The sequence below is a fragment of the Brachycentrus maculatus genome, unplaced genomic scaffold, assembly GCF_059751285.1.
Source record: "Brachycentrus maculatus isolate JH-2025_06_01 unplaced genomic scaffold, ASM5975128v1 h1tg000454l, whole genome shotgun sequence".
Lineage (NCBI taxonomy): Eukaryota > Metazoa > Arthropoda > Insecta > Trichoptera > Brachycentridae > Brachycentrus > Brachycentrus maculatus.
The window spans coordinates 457,129-479,536 of NW_028281201.1; the positions used below are offsets into that span (position 1 = coordinate 457,129).

General features: G+C 30.9%; 1 protein-coding gene across 11 annotated transcripts in view; it reads left to right on the forward strand.

Annotated features, from left to right (window-relative positions):
• The window catches only part of rg (A kinase anchor protein rugose), a 620,520-nt gene that overhangs the window by 225,088 nt on the left and 373,024 nt on the right, over positions 1 to 22,408 (forward strand). For all 11 annotated transcript variants that reach the window (XM_088271658.1, XM_088271653.1, XM_088271655.1 and 8 more), the window contains exon 3: positions 10,789 to 10,915. In XM_088271658.1, coding sequence (XP_088127784.1) covers positions 10,789 to 10,915 — 127 coding nt within the window. The remainder of the gene's footprint in view (positions 1 to 10,788; positions 10,916 to 22,408) is intronic.

The window sequence follows — 22,408 nt, forward strand, 5'->3', positions numbered from 1 at the left end:
ATTAAAGTTATTCGAATATCGAGAATTTACAACGAATACCAATGAATGTATTTATTTGCGTTTATTGTCATTTCCGAAATCCAATCATTCTAAGAAGGCACCGTATTTTCTGTAATAGGTACCCGGATATCAGAAGATATCGAGGGTGCAAGCGTGTATTGGGAGGTTACACATTTAGTGTGATATATACACGAGCGCACGTGTGTGTGTATCGAGCGCCTTCGGCCGGTCGCCATGGTAGCGGTAACGTCACGTAATAAATCTGTGTTGACAATCTCCCACTGTTCAGCTCTTCCTGCTTTCTGTTCCCCGGTTATGGACAATGCCGACGCAAAGTTGCTTTTGAATCTCCGTGTGAGTGCAACCGTGCGACATCTGGCGCCGTAAGAAAAATCACGTTTATTTTTCATTTTCATAAAAAATCAATTTTATATGAGTGCAGGAATAAAAATTAAATTAAATTTATATAATCAAAATATTCAATGATATTTAATGATACTTGGGTGTAAAGAATTTCTGCGTCAAATGTTGATTCGACAGTCATCATATAAATATTAATAAACCTATAATTAATTATATGGCCATGACTAAAGCCTCCCCCCTTTTGTCTATCTTCCCACCAATAAAAAATCAAAAATTATAAGTAAATAAAAATACGAAAAAGCTCCTACCCCCTAGCTTGTACTTCCCAAGGACACAACTCTAAAATTCAGACTTAGCTTCACATACGGTGTTCGAAAATTATCCGGAATACATCAAAGTACGTGTCAAGATAGATTTTGAAGAAAATACTATTTTTCGAGTAAAACTTAAATTTAATAAAGTTATCATGTTTTATAAAAAGTTCTTACTATTTGTTTACATTAGGTACATTGTAAAAAATCTCAAATGCGAATCACACTGCATCAATTTAGTTAAGAATTTAACACCATAGACAGGTTGAAATCATAAAAGTTGGTGGGACTATTTCTTGTTTTCGAATGAAGCTATTTTTGATGTTTTTTTAAGCAAAGTTTCTATTTTTAGAGGCATGTTAGCTGATAGGATAAGTAAACATAGCGTAAGTAAATGTTAAAAATATTCAGACGCCTAGAACAATTGAAAGTATGCAAAAAATATTTATGTTTTAAAATTTTACTTTATTTGTTTATTTTAAAAATATAATAAACAAATTAAAAAGAAAAATACAATAATTTTAACAGATTCCTATTTTAACATAGTCAAATGTAAATTTTTGTAGTTTTTCAAACAACAAAAATTGTATTAGTCAATGTTTATACAAAAAAATATGTGTCTTAAAACTGGGACAAATCCGTCTCCATCAAGTCTCAATCCGTATATCTGTTGCGATTAGTGCCTTTGGAGCGAGCGTAATTTTCGCCTCATTTCTTCTGCTGAATAAAGAGGCTATTTATTTCCAAATTGTGTCATCCCGCCACTAAATGTTGCTGTTCGCCTTGGAAGAGAAACCGTGTCATTTATTCCTTAGCCCATGTTACGTACAAATTTCGCGAAAAATCCTTATTTGCGGCTTTAAAATGTAAAACTCCGTGTTTTTACTGTAGCAATGGCGTTTTTAAATTGTTTTAATTCTTTCTTTGCCTTTTTTTACTCGTATCTTTGAAGCATTGAGTTTTTATTGTATTACAGAACCAAAAAATACTATTACAAACACTACACTTTTTGTAAGTTTAAGTACATCTATTTATTGACTTGGCGTTTAATTTGTAGAACTCTGTGTTTAATTTGTAGAAATCTGTGTTTGATTTAAAATTAATACATAAATTAAGTACATCTCTCGATTTTTAGTTACAAAATTATTTTTTTGTGATAAAAAATATAAACATTCATGCTTGTATGCATATGCTCTGAGTTACATTTCTTGTGGTAATCTACCTTTGCAATCTCATCTTGATTTTTAACATACAGAAAATTCACTGTTTGCATTTAATTCTACCGTGAATATTATTTTTAAAAAATCATTTTTTGATTCGGCAGTCACTTTTTGGTAATATATTTCCATGTTTAACTTAATTTTCGCTTAGCAATTATCATTATTTCCTAAAATCTGTTTTGATCAAAATACGTGTAAAAATAGATTTTCATAAATAGAGGTCAAGTGAAATTTAAATTATGAATTGAAACAAGCGCACAAACGAAAAAAGTAAAACTTTCATCCAGTTTTTCTTTATGATTTTTTTTTGCTATTGGAAAGACCTATGATGAAAGAACGCTAAATTTAAAAAAAACTATTTTGTAATATTTCAAATTAGACAATAAAATGAACATCAAAACATAATAAATCTCATCACATAACTGACCTTTTGTGTCTGATTTGAAATACAATATCAAATGTTGGATCCTTATCTATTTTACGAATTAAATGTTGTTTTTCGTTCGTGACACTTTATTGTGTACGAGTATTTTTAAAATATGTGCCTAAATATTTTTCTTCATGTTTACTGGTTTTGCTTCTCTTATGATTACAGTTATTTGAAATAGGGATAAAGAAGTCTGGGAATTTTCGTCAACCATATAAATGTCCAGATTTCCATATTCCCATATCAGTAGACTTCTTCATGTATATCAATAAAAATCTTAGAATCAGATACAAAATGCTTACGGGGTACGAAATTAAATGTACATATTTATGCTGATGCTTGTTTTGTATTTTTAAGTTTTCTCATTTGGTAAAGGGAATCATAGAATTCCTTCAAATTCCACATTTTCGACAATTCCACTACTCCTTTTGGTTATTTATTCATGAACAGCCACATGTACGATACCAGGAGGACATAAAATAAATGGATATGGCCTTTCAAACTTGAAACGTTCTCTCGGATTGCATTTCGCAGACGCTCTAAAATTCATCTTATCTAAAATGTATCACGGCGATGTGTTTTCAAAGGGAATTTCTCCGCTTTATTGGTAAAATGGCACCGGAGAAGTGCAATACTTTAAAGTTTAATTTCCTAAATGTCTTTGGATGGCTTATTTATTTACGGACGGAGACTGCGATTTCATTCCACCCAATCCCAGGGAAACATGCTTGTAAATTAAATTGTTACGTCATTCCACTATATTCTGTTAGTTGCATTTCTTGAAGCAATATTCCTTTTATTTTATACGCTTTAATTCAGATTTAAACATCGTATTTATCAGGACTTAAATTACAAAATTCTTTTCCTGAACTTAATATTACTTCAAACATAAATTTCCAAGAAAACAGGACAGTTTAAAGGAAATTATTATTTTTAATTAATGTTTTACTCAGTTAATACCACTTTATCTTAAAATCTACTGTGACACGTGATTCGATGCATTCTGCATCATTTTCAAACACCGTATGTGAAGCTAATTCTAATTAAGAGTTGGGTCCTTGGGACGTTGAAGGTTGAAGAGGGGGTAGTAGCTGTTTCTTATTTTTACTTATTTATTAATTAACTTGACATACGGTGTTTGAAAATGATGCGGAATGCATCGAAATACGTGTCAGAGTAGATTTTAAGAAATAGTGGTATTAACTAAGTAAAACATTAATTTTTAATGGATAGATTTTACCGCAAAGAGACTGCCGAATCAATTAAGGAAATTATTATCTTGATTATTAACACCCGAAAAAAAGGTGATCAGCCCTCTGCTTCAGGTACTAGCCCAGGGTTATATTCAATAAATATTAGAGTGAAAAGATCACTTACATTTATTTGACGCTTTCCTGCGAATCGAACCCCTGACCTCCAAGTACGGTAGCCGAACGTACTGACAAAGGAAATAAGTCCACATATTTATTAAAGTAAGCCGTCTAGACGTTGACTTTTTTATTTTAAAAAAAAATTCACGCAAAAAAAAAATTCCTTTAAAGAATTTTGCTTAGTATGCAAATATAAACAGTCATTTCTGGATGGTTCGATTTTCTCAAACTCGCAATCACTGTTTATTTTTCTGCGCTCCTGTTCCCCGCACGTTACAAAGTGCCAGCCAACTAGAGCGCATTAGCCGCACTACATCTAAAGTAATTTTAATTTACATTTGCAGAGCGCCATTCGATTGTTGGAAATTGGAACTCCTGGTATGCGAATGAGCGAGCGCAAAATCTGGCTCGGATTCATTTTGACGCGAGGAAACGAGATGCAAAGAAATTACAAAGCTAATATCTACGTGCCTCGCCTACGGGAGTGAAAATTAAATCTTAGAGTGAACTTGCGAACGGCCTTGTTTCTATGTTCTCCTGATAGTTTTTTTTTTTATTTTTTTTATTTTCAATATGATATATTGCTTTTTCAACTATTTTTCTTGTTTTCTTCTTAACCATTTTTCTTGTTATCTACGTGCCTCGCCTACGGGAGAGAAAATTACACTTTAGAGTGAACCTGCAAACAGCCTTGTTTCTATGTTCTTCTGATAGTTTTTTGTATTCACCATGATATATTGCCTATTTAACTATGTTTCTTGTTTTTTTAAAAAACTATTTTCTTGTTATCTACGTGCCTCGCCTACGGGAAAGAAAATTAAATCTTAGAGTGAACTTGCAAACAGCCTTGTTCTATGTTCTCCTGATATATTTTTTTAAATGTTCAATATGATATATTGCCTTTTTAACTTTTTTTCTCGTTTCCTGTTTGATGTTTTTTTGTTGTTAAAGAAAAACACTTGTTTTTTTTACCACTTGTGTTTATTTTATTATGACATAAATAATTATCTATTGTACGAATAAGAAGGTACAACATTATGACCAAATATTGAATTACTTTGACAATTTAGAAATCCAAAAAAACTTAAACTCTTATAATAATTTAATAAATAATATATTGTTTCAAAAATCTTCACCTTGCTTTCCATTTTCCCCTTATTTTCAAACTCCAACCCTTGATTCCCCTTGATAACCCCTTCCCCTAACTTATCCCCCTCCTTATTTGTAGAATAGATAATTACTTATCCCTTACTTTATATTTAGACCTCAAAATGGAAGCATACCTTACGAAACTAGTCATAATAAAATGAAAAATTGGTAAAAAACTAGTTTTTCTTTAACAATTTCATTATGTCTTACCACAAAGTAAATACCGAAACAATAAATATTTTTTGTTAGTTTTCTTGTTATCTACGTGCCTCGCCTACGGGGGAGAAAATTAAATATTAAAGTTGACTTGCGAATAGCCTTGTTTCTATGTTCTCCTAATACCTTTTTTTGTATTCAATATGATTCATGGCCGTTTATACTATATTTTTTGCTACAAAATATTTTTAATTTAAGTTTTACTTGGTTTATACAATCTTCTTCTTCTTCTTTTAACCCTTATCTGCAGTGCATAGGGCACTGCATCGTATTGAACCCCTGGAAATCCGTAAGTAAAAAGATATCATAAGTCTCAATACAATACAATATATATATATATATATATATATATATATATATATATATATATATATATATATATATATATATATATATATATATATATATATATATATATATATATATATATATATATATATATATATATATATATATATATATATATATATATATATATATATATATATATATATATATATATATATATATATATATATATATATATATATATATATATATATATATATATATATATATATATATATATATATTCAAAATCATCATCGTTGTTTTTCTTATTTACTGTTCTATCCAACCAATATTCATTATATATGTAACTAACAAAATTAATTACTCTAAAAAAAATGTTTTATTGTTATTTCATTATTATTTCTGCTAAATAGGAATCAAATAGCTTCTTCCTTAAGGCTTCCTTAAATACTAAAGACATTAATAAATATCAAATATATCGTAAATATCTCCAGAATAAATATCATTATTTGGTGGTAAACTGCTATAGTACAGCGTAAAATCTTTAATGAACAACATTATCAATTAAGAAAACATTCTGTTTAGAATTTAAAAATATGATGTTAATTGGTTTTCCTTTGTTGCACTAAACCAGTTAGTGTTTTGTTGCTGCGAAGTCAGCTGTTTTCTACTCGTTTTTTTCTTAAGTAAATACAACATGGGAGAAGTGGAGCATTAAAGCCATTTTGTATGGGTTTTCAAACGAAGAGTTCGCTCCACTTTCGAGTTTCTTTCCGACAAAGAAAACGTAATCATATCTTGGAGAATATCTACAAATTGATTCCGTGCTTCATTTTACGTTTTTATTTGTGATAGACGTTTTTATTTTAATATATTTTCATCAGGATTCATCTTACTCGCCTTGCTTATGCAAAAGCAAACTTTCATTCGCAAGTTTTTAATGATGTTTGTATAAGGACTTCGTAAATGTTCACATTTTTATATATTTCGCTTCCATATTGCTAAAACTAATAATGTATTCTAGTTGTATTTATTTTGTTTTTCTCTTGCCTAGGGCATTTTACAAAATGTTTTTCATTTTTAATTATAATATGAGTATATATATAGGGTGGCGCAAAATCAATCACCCTATCGGAAGATGTTATAATTTTTACAAATGGCGTCGTACGTCAATCATATTAGAAATTTGTGATTTCATTGATTGAGTCACTTTGTGGTAAAATCTATCCGTTTTTATTTATGTTTTACTTAGTTAATACCACTATTTCTTACAATCTACTGTGACACGTGTTTCGATGCATTCCGCATCATTTTCAAACACCCTATATTACGGTATTTGAAAATGATGCGGAATTCATCGAAACACATGTTACAGTAGAAATTTGTGAACAAGACAGTTGCAGTATACAAACAAATTGATAAAACGGGCACAAATGTGTATCAACACTTATGGCAGCCACTTGACGGATACCACCTTTTCCACTTAACAGAAAATGTTTTAAAGGTCCAAATAAAGTTTTCCATTACTCAATATAGTTTATTTTTATTAAAAAGTCATTGAAAAACTAAATCCGTTGATAAATTTTGCGTCACCCTAAATCCTTTTGAAAACGGCAGCTGTCTAGTTTACAATGTCAAATATAATATAGACGTACGACGCCATTTGCAAAAATTATAACATCTTCCTTGAGGATGACTAATTTTGCGCCACCCTGTAATGAGCATCGTGTTATAAAAGTGCTATTGTCTGTCTTTAAAGTGTGAAAATCTTGATACCTCGCCCACAGAGCGTAGGTATGTGTATTTAGTATTGATATATTCTTAGAAACATTCCTTTGTTTCACCGCCGGTGTAATTGGAAAAGTTTATATCCCGCTTTACCGTTCCCTTTTTATGTTTGCCTGATACCCCCTTTCGGGAAAAGTATGCGGCCTTCAGGATGAATGAGATTTATTGCTTGTAGCGGTGTGTTTATCGGGTGGATAATAAAAATTCGCTTTACAAGACGATCTCCAAAGTGTGTTGTTAAATAAAATGAGAACCGATCTTGCAACCGTTTGATTGCGGAATTTTTATATCATCTCTCTTTATGACCCCCTCAAATCTCTGTTTTCCCGGTGCTTTACAAATATTACAGGTAAAATTTACTCGTATTCTGATTTTAGATGTTGTTGACAGCTATTTTATGTAAAGGTTTTATGTAAGAAAGCGTACATACTTTGGTTTTTAATGCACGTAAATATTCTCGTCCGCCTCCGTAGTGTAATGGTCAGCACGCTCGGCTACCGTTTTGGAAGTCCCGGGTTCGATTCCTAAGGGAGTAAAGTAAATATAAGCGATATTTTCACTCTCATATTAATTCGATATTACCTGGACTTATACCTGAAGCGGAGGGCTGATCCCCTTTCCTTCACGTGTTTACGATCAAGGTACGTTTATACAATGCAGTGCCCTATGCACCATTGGGGTGCGGATAAGGGTTTGAATCTCACATACCAATAAAAGAGTTTCTGCTTAGTAAAAAACTTCTTTTCATCTCACCATTAGATGGCTCTAGTGAAGTTCTAGTGATTCAAGAATAATGTTTCAAAATTGGTTCATTTAAAATATATAAAACTTTTAAGAATTTGAGTAGTGTGGTTGTCAATAATGGGTAGAATTGGTGAATGTTACACGTGTGTATAGTGATCACCAGCCTATGACGGTCGTCAGCCCCGTAAACGCCCAGACTCCCATATTCTTCTTCATCTTTGATGAGATGTCAAAAAAAATACTTCAGTTTGTTTTATTGAGCACTTATAAATAATTATCTTTGAGATACGTGTCAAAAAATGTCGGTTTTTAATTGATTTATTATTTAGTTTGTTCATTCCACTCATGGAACATTCTTAACCCTGACTTTCCTATACAAACATTACCGACCCTTCTTCATCCTTCTCAATGGCCCTTCAACTTGAACCTAGGCATATAGTCATTCAAAAAACCCCCTTAGTACTGTTTCACAATCCCGATCAGAAATGCAAAAGATAAACAGAGCGCGATCCCTTGGAGATTAGTTTCTCTGTTTTTAGAGCGAGGATATTGTGAAACGGCATATCGCTCAGTGCGAGGGTGCAGTGTTACCCCGTAAACCATGGATGGCCAACATTGTCAGTAGCCGGGCCAGATTTTAGAAATGAGATTTCCTACCGGGCCGTAAAACAAAATTTATTTTATCATTCAAAGCAAACAAGATAAGTAAATATATATATATATATATATATATATATATATATATATATATATATATATATATATATATATATATATATATATATATATATATATTTATATATATATATGTATATATTTATATATATATATATATATATATATATATATATATATATATATATATATATATATATATATATATATATATATATATATATATATATATATATATATATATATATATATATATATATACATATACATATATATATAAATATATATATATATATATTTATATATATATATATATATATATATATATATATATATATATATATATATATATATATATATATATATATATATATATATATATATATATATATATATATATATATATATATATATATATATATATATATATATATATATATATATATATATATATATATATATATACATATATATATATATATATATACATATATATATATACATATATATATATATATATATATATATATATATATATATATATATATATATATATATATATATATATATATATATATATATATATATATATATATATATATATATATATATATATATATATATATATATATATATATGTGTATATACATATATATATATATATATATATATATATATATATATATATATATATATATATATATATATATATTTACATATATATATATATATATATATATATATATATATATATATATACTTATATAAACATATTTATTTGGTACTTTTCAAACTTATTTGCATGTTTATCCTCGTAATGCCGTTTAATGTTATACTTTTTCAAGATAGAAACAGAATCATTGCATATACCATATAGTTCATAGTCCATCTGTCTTAAAAACTTCTCAGTTCTTCTGTTACTCTTCTCTCCTTTAGTCCAACGTCTTTACTACTTGACGCCATTATGGGTCTAGAAATTGCCAGGATAGTGAAATACTCCCATATATTGGATATTATACGAACTACGCACTATGGAATGTTTTTTTGGTGGTTTCGTGTACACTAAAAAAATGGGAATAACTAATGTGTGATTCGCGCTCCGCGGGCCGCGGGTTGGCCACCCTTGCCTTAAACCCTTCCATCTGCCCGCGTATCATGGCCTCTTAAACCCCCAAGATTGTGATTACTTTCATCTTATTGACAAAACATATCCTTTACATGATGTATGTTTCATATTCTCACTTTATACGAATAACTAACATTAATATAACCCTTTTCTTTACAAAAAAATTCAATCTACATATATAATTCACAACTACCCTTTTAGATAACTATGAAAATGAAGTGTTTATACATTTATTATATTAAAATCAAATATAGAATCTACTTCATTGTTTTTATTATTAAAAACACAAAAATATATATAACGGAACCTGTTACCTCTTATAAAAATGTTTTTTTTGTGAATTCAACATAGATGTTATTCAAAACAATTAAAAAATAAGATAATAATAAAAATAAACTAACAGTTATTTTAAGGTATTATTTTTTGGTATTAATATAAATTTATTGTAAAATAATCATTTTATTATAATTCATATAAACATTACTAAGAGGTTTTTGATAATCTCGTGTTCTAGATGTACATCGGGGACTGAATCCATCCTGCTGTGACTCTAATAGTCTCGTCGGTTGAGTTTCATATGCACTTCTAAAAGCTCCACGATCGATGACGTAGTTGCAGTATATATATATATATATATATATATATATATATATATATATATATATATATATATATATATATATATATATATATATATATATATATATATATATATATATATATATATATATAATAAAACCCTTACCGCACCTCAATGGTGCATAAGGCACTGCTTCATATGAACGCAGTGTTATCTCGATGAATAAATATTACAGTGAAAAAATCACTTATATTTATTAAACCCTGCCGCCTCCGCCTCCGTAGTGTAATGGTCAGCATGCTCGCCTACCGTTCTGGAGGTCACGGATGCGATATATATATATATATATATATATATATATATATATATATATATATATATATATATATATATATATATATATATATATATATATATATATATATATATATATATATATATATATATATATATATATATAATATATGTATATCTTTATCATGATTTTTTTCCATTATGTAGTCTGATTGTATTTTTTGTTTGTTACAGGCTGAAATATGGTCCGTGTTCATCGCCATCCTGCGCAAGAGCGTCCGCAATCTGCAGGCGTGTACTGATGTGGGCCTCATTGAGCATGTCTTGAAGCGCCTTACGAGGGCTGACACCGTAGTAGCCGGTATGTTGAAATCAAATTACATTATATTTTACCTTTAAAAAAAATATATTTACTAGTTTATTTTTATAAAAATATGTTAATAATATTAGTCAATAACCACTCACCGAGATTTTTATGTCTACCGGTTTCGAGACGTACCTACCCGTCTCTTCGTCAGGACAATCACTATTACAGCATGCAAACAATACCACCCTTCACCACCATAGCACCATTTACACACTTAAACTACACAAAAAAGCAAATCGTTTTAAAAAACTAACAAAAAATGTAGAAAAACATTTTGTGTAGTTTTAAGTGTGTAAATGGTGCCATGGTGGTGAAGGGTGGTATTGTTTGCATGCTGTAATAGTGATTGTCCTGACGAAGAGACGGGTACGTCTCGAAACCGGTAAATATAAAAATCTCTATGAGTGGTTATATACTAATAATATTAACATTTTTCGTAAAAAATAAATAAGTAAAAATGACTAACCACAAAGTAAATGCTTTAAATATTAATAATATTGAGAATAAAATATATTTGGTTGATTATTATTTAAAACTTCCTGGTATACTTATCATATGACGCCTTTTTACAACAATTTTCAATACTTTAGTCCGCCCAAACCGCCTAAAAGAATTATTTCCCCACATAAAACGGACGCCTGCTGTAATAACCTCCAAAGAACAACTAAAACATTTTTCCTATTTCAAGTTCAAATTTTTTAAAGAAAGAAATGATACAATGAATAGATTAGGCTTCCAAGGATGGATAAAATTTCATTAATTGATTCGGTAGTCACTTTGTGGTAAAAAAAAACATATTTAATTTAAGTTTTACTTGGTTAATACCACTACATACCAATGCAACTCCAAAATTTTTACTAAGCTTCACATACGATGTTTGAGAAAGGTGCGGAATGCATCGAAACACATGTCACTTAACATGTTTAGAAACAGTGGTATTTACCAAGTAAAACTTCAAATTAAAAATGGATAGATGTCACCACAAAGTAACTGCCGAATTCATTAAAGTAAAAATATAATATAGTATGTTTCTAATAGTTCAATCTGTCGCTAGTTTCAAATCGAAATACACATTTGATGTGATTCGATCACACATTTTCGCCTTAAAAAATCATATATCGTAGTCATACAGGAGAAAGTGACCAAGCGCATTTTTTATAAAAACGTGATCATTGACTATTTGATATCTTACTAGCTTAATATTGCCCTTAAAAAATCTCAAATCATTTTAAATTTGAAAGTATAGTATATTGGCTTGTTAAAAATGACTTACGGCATTGATGTTTATTTTCTTGCCAAGCAAAAGCGACTTAAATATCCCTCCTGAACATTTCACGTTTTGTTAGTTGGTCACTTTCACATGTACAACTACGATATATTTACAGATTTTTAAAAAACTTTTGTTCTAGAAAAATAGTGAAAAACATCACTTAGTTACGAATTGATTTTATAACTCAGTTTTATTACAAAGTTAAATATTATCTCATTGCAAAGTTTAACTAAGACCTCCCCTCTTGATTCCATCCCTTGACCTTATTTTCGTCTTTGGCTCTTAAATTTCTTAATTCAATAACTCCTCCCTTGTCCTGACAGACGCTTAAAGCGAAAGTACTGTATTTGGTATTCTCACTGTATTATGTACGAGTATATACTACATATTTCTCGGTACTAAATATTCTACCATGCTATTTACTCGACAGTTTATTTTTCATTAAATTACTCCCTCTTCCTAGCTCCATCTCAACTTATCGTCTTTATATATACTGTTGGGTTCAGTTTTCCTAATCATATATATTCTTATCTTTCTATCAAATACAACGTCACCTAGGCCATGCCTTTGAATCATGTTATCTTGCTGTAGCATCCATTAATTTTTTGGTCTTCCTCAAGATGTTTTTCGATGAAGAACCAGTGCAATTGCCTGATTAACAATATTTTAAGGTTTTGTACGTCCTATGTGCTCCTTTGTGTCCTATGTGATGGTATATCTTTATTTTTAATTATTTTTCTTTAAATTGTGCGATTCATGATTTCTTCTTTACCAAATGAATTCTTCCATTTTACGCATTTAAAAAAAACTTGTTTAGATAATTTAATTTCAGGGAATCTAGAAGTGGGTGATACTTACTTTGTTGTTGTTATTGTCCAGGTTTTTTTTTTTTTTAAATAATCTCCTCTTTGTTTCTGGAATAACAGAGATGAAAACCAGTAGAATAAAACTTTCAGAAAAGCATGAACTGTTTTGGTTACCCAATTAGGATATTCGTTGCTTTTTCTCAGTCTATTATTCTCTTCAGATTAATGTGTTGATGTCGAATTATCGCCTTCAAAATACGCAATATGCAACCAAATTTGTGCACTAATTAGTAGCTTTATAAAATCGAATCCAATAAACTAATTTAGTAACAATTTGTTTGAAAGAAGTCATTATCAATTTCAGTATTTTAATTCAATCATCTAGGCTCTAGGTCTATGATATACCAATTGATATTCCAGTTTTCGGTGATATCCGCTGATATATATTTAGTTTTTTCAAATCTTTTCGCATTCTTGCTAGTTTTTTTATCGCTACGTCTTAAAACTGTTTTTCTCTATCTTTAAGTTCGTTCTATCATTATTCTAACGTTTCCATCTTTCATATATCGCTTCCAATCTGCTCTTAATTAATTTATATTCATACAGAATCACGTTCTTATTTTCCTCTCGTGACATTCTTTCCTCTCTTTGTGAATCACTACTTCGATAAATTATTAAAGAGCTTCTTAGTCTCGGTAAAAATGAAGTATCTTTATATACAATATTCATACTCTTCTTCAAAATGTAATTTCCCATTTAACGTATACTTCTTCTGCTTTTCAGACTACTAAAACTCCCATATTCTTTATAACCAACCGAGGAAATTCCTCGGCTTATTTCTAATAAGGAAGCGCATGTAAAGCCTCGTTTAATATTATTTAACAGCACTTAATACCGATTTTATCTTTCTGAATAGGGCGTTTTTCAAAAGAAGACGCAATTTTTCATTCATTTCAGAATTTAGACATTATTAAATTCCCTCTCTCTTATTCCTTTCCTCGAATTATATTAATGTACAGTTATATTTTTGTCGTAAATTATACGAAACTCTTGGCTGTTTAACAACTTACAGTAATTTTAGGTATTTTATGGTAAATAATATGAAAAATACGTTTTATTTTGAAACAAGGGTACGTCAAATGGATTATTAATGAAATTTACTGTTGTGTTAATTATTGTTTCGGTATTCACTTTGTGGTGAGAAATAATGAACACTCGTTTTTTACCACTTGAGTGATAAGCAAATCTTTGTTTAAAAAACTTGAGTAATTAAAAGTGTTTTATGTATGCATATATTTTTTAGTAAAAAGATTGAGATTTTTTAAAATATCATTTACAAAAATACTTCAATTTCATACTATTTTTGTGAGCCTAAACAGCTATATATTATATTATTTTTGACATCTCATCAAAGATGAAGAAGAATATGGAAGTCTGGGCATTTACGGGGCTGACGACCCTCATAGGCTGGTTTAAGTGATCACTTAACACACGTGTAACATTCACCAATTCTACCCATTATTGACAACCACACTCCTCAAATTCTTGGAAGTTCTGTATATATGAACCAATTTAGAAACCTTGTTCTTGAATCACTAGAACTTCACTAGAGACATATCTTGGTGAGATGTAAAGAAGCTTTTTATTAAGCAGAAACTCTTATATTAGTATGTGAGATCCGAATCCTGGATTATAATCACACACATGAGAAACGCCAGAAAATACCATTTTCATTTTTATTATTTAAGTTTATAATTTGACCAGACAATTTATTTACAACATTTTGAGTGTGTCCAAATACTTGTTCACAAAATCTGGATTGTCTCCAATTACAGGAGTTATTTTCATATTATTATTGACATCTCATCAAATCAAAGCTTATTATTAGAAATAATTATGATATTGTGTAACAGTGGATTCGAACCCAGAAACTCTGACTCAAGCGTCCGTGACACTAGCCAAGGGACCACGACCCGACACTTTTTAAATTTACTGTAATGATTCGGCATTAACTTTGTGAAATGACATGTTGATTATTTTAAAATTTAGACACTTGTCTTATACCTTTTATTGAGTTTTATTTCATTATGCTAGTTTCGAAATCTACAGTTATGTCCATGGACTGTTTTCATTTTTGTAATCACCGGTCGATGAAAACAACTGTAGTTTTTTTTTCAAAACTAGCCGTGTGTAATGAAATAAAACTCTTTTTGACATCTCAACATAAATGATGAAGAATATGGATGACTTTAGAAGAACATGGACCGTCAATGACGGACGTAAGCCCCGTAAATGACCTGACTTCCATATTCTTCTTCATCTTTGTTGAGATGTCAAAAAACAACAAATAAAATAACTCCCATAATTGGACATCCAGATTTGTGAACAAGTATTTGGACACACTTAAAATTTTAATAAAGCTCAATAAGTTATATACGAGTGTTTAATATTTTTAAATAAATTTACTGTGTAACTTTATTACAAATTTAATCTCGGCTCGCAACGCATGTTTGTGCTGAAAAAAATTAAGTGCACGTTGGTCTTCGGGTCGACCAAAAATTGCATGTGTTTTTGCAAACATTTTGTGTAGTTTTAAGTGTGTAAATGGTGCTATGTATTATTTGCATTCTGTGGTAGTGATTGTCCTGACGAAGAGACGGGTACATCTCAAAACCGGTAGACATAAAAATCTCTGTGAGTGGTTATGTACTAATTTTAATTAACATTTTTGCAAAAAAAAAAAAATAAAATGACTAACCACAAAGTAAATGCTTAAAATACTAATAATATTTAGAATATTGAACTTTTTATTTTATATTATTATTTTAAATTGTTATTTGTGTTTTCCACATTGCATTCTAATACCAGGAGCACATACAACTAAGGAGTAAATATTGTGAATATTTCATCGCGTATTCTATGCATCGCTCTTGTCTCGTCTGCAGGGGAATTATAAAATCCTGGCGCTGCATCTCGGGGCTTATTTGAATATATTACGTGAGTAGTTTTATTTTCCTACAACTTCAGTAAACTGGAGCTTGCTCTCGTCAGAGCATTGTCTACTTAAGTCTTCAGTTTTCAGAATTCATTTTTGAGTGCTTACTTTGTACGTTTTGCTTTGCAAAGTAGATGCAAAACAGGTCTTTTTAGATACGATTTATTGATCCGGCTTCAACTTTGTGGAAAGACATGTTGATTTAAAAAATAATAATCACTTGTATCAGACCACTAATTGAGTTTTAGTTCACACAACTAGTTTCGAAATTTACAGACGTTTTCATCGACAGGTGATCACAATAACATGAAAAGATTCAGTTTTGATCTGAAGTTTTCGAAACTAGTCGTGTGAAGTAAAACTCAATTAATGATTTTATTATACCAAGTGCTTAATTTTTATTAAAATTTTACTCTGTAAATATCACTACTTCTGAAAATCTACTGTGACACGTGTTTCGATGCATTCCGCATCGCTTTCAAACACCGTATTACGGTCTTCATGCGGAATGCATCGAAACACGTGTCACAGTAGATTTTTAGAAATATTGGTATTTACTATGTTAAACTTTAATTAAAAACAAAAATATATTTTCTAAACTGGCAGTACACAACGGAGTTCTGATTCCAACCCTAATGTATGGAAGCGAAGCATGAAGTTGGCAAAAGAAGGATGAAAGCAGACTTAATGCAGTCGAAATACGATCCCTCAGACGAATGTGTGGCAAAACGATGTCTGATAGATGTTCGAATGATGAAGTAAGGAAGGAATGCAAGGCTGAGACAAGCATTATCGATGAAATTAAAAAAGGTGTGTTGAGATGGTTTGGACATGTGGAACGTATGAGTGAGGAAAGAACGGTTAAACAAATTTAGTAAACAAACGTAGTTGGAAAAAGAAGCAGAGGAAGACCGAGGAAAACTTGGCACAATCAGGTATGTCAAATACTTGAAAGCGGCCGGTTCAGGAGTCGTAAAAATCGTCGAGTATGTATGAGGAGATGCATGAATGTAGAAGAGGAAAAGAGTGTTTGCAAAGACAGAGTGGTGTGGCTTTCGAATCTCTGTCTACCCCTGCAGTGAAGCGACGTGATAATTAGTTAGTTAGTTAGTTTGACGTCGCCCACCTTATCAAGCTGATATACCTTGGGAATATTAGAAGGAGGGGTAGGGAGATGAAAGAAAATTCAGCACAAAAAATATACTTAAATTAATTTAATTAAAAATATCAAAATTATACGAAAGCGACTTTAACTTAAACTAATCTTATCTGCTATCTTAAATTAGCTTAAAATTAATTAATCCTATCTTAAATTAAACTTATTCTAACCTTTGGTGAAAAAGATGCGCCGTGATGCTGAGGTCGCCGTGATCCTTTGTGAAAAAGCTGCGCCGTTGGATGCTGGGATGAGGTTCTTCTTATGACGGGCCGCCGTGCGATGATTCTTGCTTCTTATCTTCTTCTTCTCTTAGTAGAGCTTCAGCTCTTAATTTGAGGCTTATGACCCGGCGTGGGTCTGCTTTTGATACTCCGGATGAGTAACTTCCTTTTTTCTATCTTCTCTCTCTCCCGGCGTAGAGCTCCCGCTCTTCTCCTCACTTAAGTCTTAAAACCTGGTGTAGGTATGCTCCTTCTAACTGATTTCTCCCGACTGCTCGATCCCCCTGATCTCTCCCGACTGCTCCTTCCAACTCCTCGATCCCACTGATTTTCCGAATGCTCCGTCCAACTCTTCTTCTTCTCTGTGTCTTCTGACTGACCAGCCGTCCGACTGGTCGATCTCCTCTTACGACTTACTCCCTCCAACTGATCCTTCCAATTGTTGGCTTCCAAGTCACTATTCCGACCAACTGCCGGCTTCCAAGAGATCGATCCCACTGATTTCTTCCCGTTATATTCGGTTTCTCTCCTTGAAGATCACGCCCTCGAAACCATTTTTCATTGGCTGACGGTGCGCTTGTATCCACCCCCAAAATTTTCAACGTCTAGACATCAATTAGCCTTAATTTTATTTATAATATAATAAAGAATGCTCTTAGGATAAATGACCGCCGGCAAACATCTATTATCCCTCAAAGGCCAGCGGGTTGGCGACAGTTTTTTTATGATTCAAACCTTTTAAATACATTTTAGTTTTACGACAGGTAAATTATAAAAGGTCGGAGCCATAAAAAATATTTGAGCGCACAGAAAAAAAAATTTACCTAAGACTAATTAAATTAAACGATTGATAATTGATTATTTTTGCCAGGCTAGAGGAGAAACGTGGTTTCACCACGTCAAGTTTTATATATCGTAGTCGTACAGGAGAAATTGACCAACTAACAAAACGTAAAATGTTCAAGAGGGCCATTTAAGTCACTTTTGCTTGGCAAGAAAATAATCATCAATGCAGGTAGTCATATTCAACAAGTCAATATATTATACTTCCAAGTTTAAAATACTTTGGGATTTTTTTCAGGGCAATATTAAGCCAGTAAGATATCATGTAGTCAATAATCACGATTTTGTAAAAAATGCACTTGGTCACTTTCTCCTGTATGACAACGATATTTTTGTGCAGTTGCCTAGAGATATAATATAAATTTAAATGCCTTACCTTACGAGGAAATATATAAGCTTATCTGGATTAACGTGATTTTCGTATCATCACGTCTTCAAAGCCTGCCACTATTTCAGAGTCGTATTCTGAAAATCTAATTTCAGTGGATGCGCAATATTTCAATGGCGCCAGTCGTTACCCTTTATTCGCTAGCCCGTTAGCCGCAAGCCGTTGTTCCGTTACGTTCTCGAATCGCGGCGTTGCATTTATCATGCGGGATGATGACGTCGCTCGACAGTTTTAGGGTGAATTTAATCAGTTTTGGGTGTTCAAATTATATATTTGGCAATGCAGTTAACCGAATACTTTTTTTTAGTAATTAAATTTTTTTCTCCGCCTCCGTGGTGTGATGGTAAGCGTGTTTAGCTACCGTGCTGGAGGTCCCGGGTTCGATTAACTTCAATTGACGTGTATGAAGAAAGTATTGATGTATTTGAAATACTCGATTATGCAAGTTTTCCTCGATCTGCCTCTGCTTCTAGTACCAAGGGCGTGCATACAAAAGCATATAGCATATAGGCAAAAAAGCAGTGCCTAACTTTATTACTTACCCGCGTAACATATCTCTCTTTCCTTTCAAGAACGTCATAAATCAAAAAAATTGAGATTTCAAGAGAACGTTTTTAAAGATTAAAAATATTATACACTGTATTAAAAATAAATATCAAGCCTCTTATTGAACTTTTTACCGTGCAACAGATCTTTTCATGTAAAACCTGAAGGTTTTTTTTCCATTTGAAAAATATTTAGGATATTTAAAATAATAATTAAACAATACCTTTTCTTCAAATGTAAAAACAACACTTTCTTCCCTGTACCGGGTAAATATTGAGTTTAAAATGTGCCTCTTTTGCTGGGATATAGTACATTTTTTGGGCATTCCGAAAACGTGCACAACTGAAAATTGTCGATTTTTGATATACGACGTTGTTGAAAGGAGTAAGCATTATGTACAAACGCAACCAGTATCTGCCCTACCTTACTAAGTAGCACCCAGCATATCTTACTACCTACCTCTACTGCCTACTCTAATTAATTATCTGAGCACGGCACTCCCTTTAACCTATTCTTCTATTACTATTAGCTTTTGTTATTGTTTTTTTTACAATTCTTCATTTTTTCGATGATGTTCAAAAACTTGCTTCATTTCCGAATTTCACCATTCGAACATGTATAATGCGAGCATTCGACATGATCACCCCAATAAATCGCAACCAGCTTTTTAATTCCTATTAAAATACGGCAATAATAAATTTTATCAATAATTATATTTATCAGTAAGTCCTTAACTGGGATCTAGCCCTTTCTGCAGTCAGCTTAAACGGCCGTGCGAATCTGCTAAATCCCGACTCGTGTCGTTTATTTTCACCGCCTCCCGCCCGATGCCGTTTTGCACTTCGCACCTAATTCTGCACCGTGCGCTCCGCCATATTACCATAACGCCATATTAATTATATGCGCATTTACATTATTATTTAACCCTTTGTTTTCTGTATTTATTTACACGGAATACCAACTACTCAATTGGGTGTTATGTAAAAATAATATGAAAAAAATATAATTTTTATAGAAAATTAGGAATATGTATTTTTAGGTAAGGCAGTAAATAAAAAATATTATAGTATGTTATGTATTTTTTTTAAATATTAAACACTTGTTTATACACACATTTTTTACAATACTGTTATGTAATTTTTTACAATATTATATATTTTGATGAACGCCTCAGTAAGCATAGCCCGTGACGAGAGGTTTATTTACATTATAAATAAAAAAACATAAGAGAATAAAAACACATATATTTATATATCTAGATAAAACAAACAAAACAACACAAAACAAAGTAAATTGATATAAAACAAAATTATAAATGTTAATATAGTTTGATTAATACCAATTAATGAGTTTTATTTCATTACACAAGACTAGTTTCGCAAACTATAAATGTAAACTACAGTTTGCAGTTTACATGTGTACAGTTTTCGTCTACAGGTGAAAAGTAAAACTGTGATTTTATACATGTGTTTAATTTTTTTTAAATCGTGTCATTCCACAAAACTTATGTCCAATCAATAAGTGATATATTACCTACTTATTGTTTCGGCGCTCACTTTGGGTCAAAATTAAATTATTAACGAAACGCTTGTGTTTTACCACTTATAACTCAAGTGGTAAAAAACAAATGTTTTTATTTAGAATTAAAAATTGTAGCTTTGTTAAGAAATGTATATTTATTAAAATATAAGATTGTTAATGAAAGAAAAATTTTCATATTCTAAACTAACTAACTAACCTACCATCACAGCGCTTTCGTGAGCCTTATCCCTCGTGGAGTGGAAGCAGGTAGTCTACTTCAAAAATTTTTATACTCACCCACTAATTAACTTCTAAAATTTTAATCATTTCAAATGGCTTAATAATTTTTCGTTGTTATTTTTGCTAAATTAATTTATAACAATGTATGAGTTATATCCACAAAAAAAATTAATGCCACCATTTCAGCGATTTTCTAGATGTATGTTTACCTATTGTTTATGTCGCGGTTGCGGCGCCTTCGGAGTTGTAAGAATGTTTTCTATGCCGCCGTGACGGCGACACGGGAGTACAAAGGGTTGACATTTAACAGTCAAACGTGGCCGCCATAAAGTAAGGGAATCATCGACTAGGAATGCCGGAAACGACAGTTTTATGTCCGCTACACAAACGGCACCAGCGCCCCTGTTGCCCAAATTATTTATTAATTGCCAAAACTATTGCACAGCATGCTATTATTTGAATTTTGCAGCCGTATAACTTGATACATAAACCAACGAGATTACATTTATTGCTTATGACAGTTTGAGGTTGCTATTTAAATGAAATTCGAGTTGGTATTTCGGCATCAAAATACGCCAATCCTTAATGATATTATTTTGAAACATCTGGACATTTATTTTTATTATTTAATATCATTACAAAAGTTTTTTTTTGTGATTTTTATTCATTTTCTATTTTTTTACTTACAATCTTTAAATTAAAAACGGAGTTCTCTCCAATAAAGAGACGGAGCTCTTGTGCTTGGAGAGGGACTTACACTTGTTATTTATGTTTGTTGGTAATACAGTTTATTTTTATTGAAATTATTTTTTTATTTTTTCATGTTTTTTTCATATCTACATAGATGATAAATGAATATAATATAGAATATAATAGAGAACAATATAAAATTCAAGGTATTAAATGGGCTTACGAAGCGGCAAAGGATGGTTTAAAGTGATCACTTTATACTCATTTAACATTCACTAATTCTACCCGTGATTGATAACCACACTACTCAATTTTTAAAATTTATTAATATGTCAGAATATACAGAAAACTCCGCGTAATCGGAGGGGACTTAATACAGAAGTAAATGTTTTTTAATTGTATTTCAATTCTAAATGACTCATTATAGTCATTTCCATTGTAAAAATAAAAAAGTGTTAAAATACAATTTTAAACATTAAACCCTTATAAAATTATCTAAGATAAAGGGGTAGGTACCAATGTCAACGTTGTAGGGGCGTTTGCTGTAATTCACAAGTCGTTTTAATTGTGAGTTCTCAGCAGCATCTTTAGTTGAATTGAGTAAGCTTCTTGTTAAGCAGCATTAAATTATGACAATCATTAATGAATAAGTGTTGAAACATTCAGACATCTTCATATAGATGAAGAATTATATAAACGTCTTTGTATTTACAGGGCTTACGACTCAGCATAGGGGGGTTTGAAGTGATTGAACCACAATTTCATTTGAAACTATCGTTCTATACAACCAATATTCATTTTATACGTA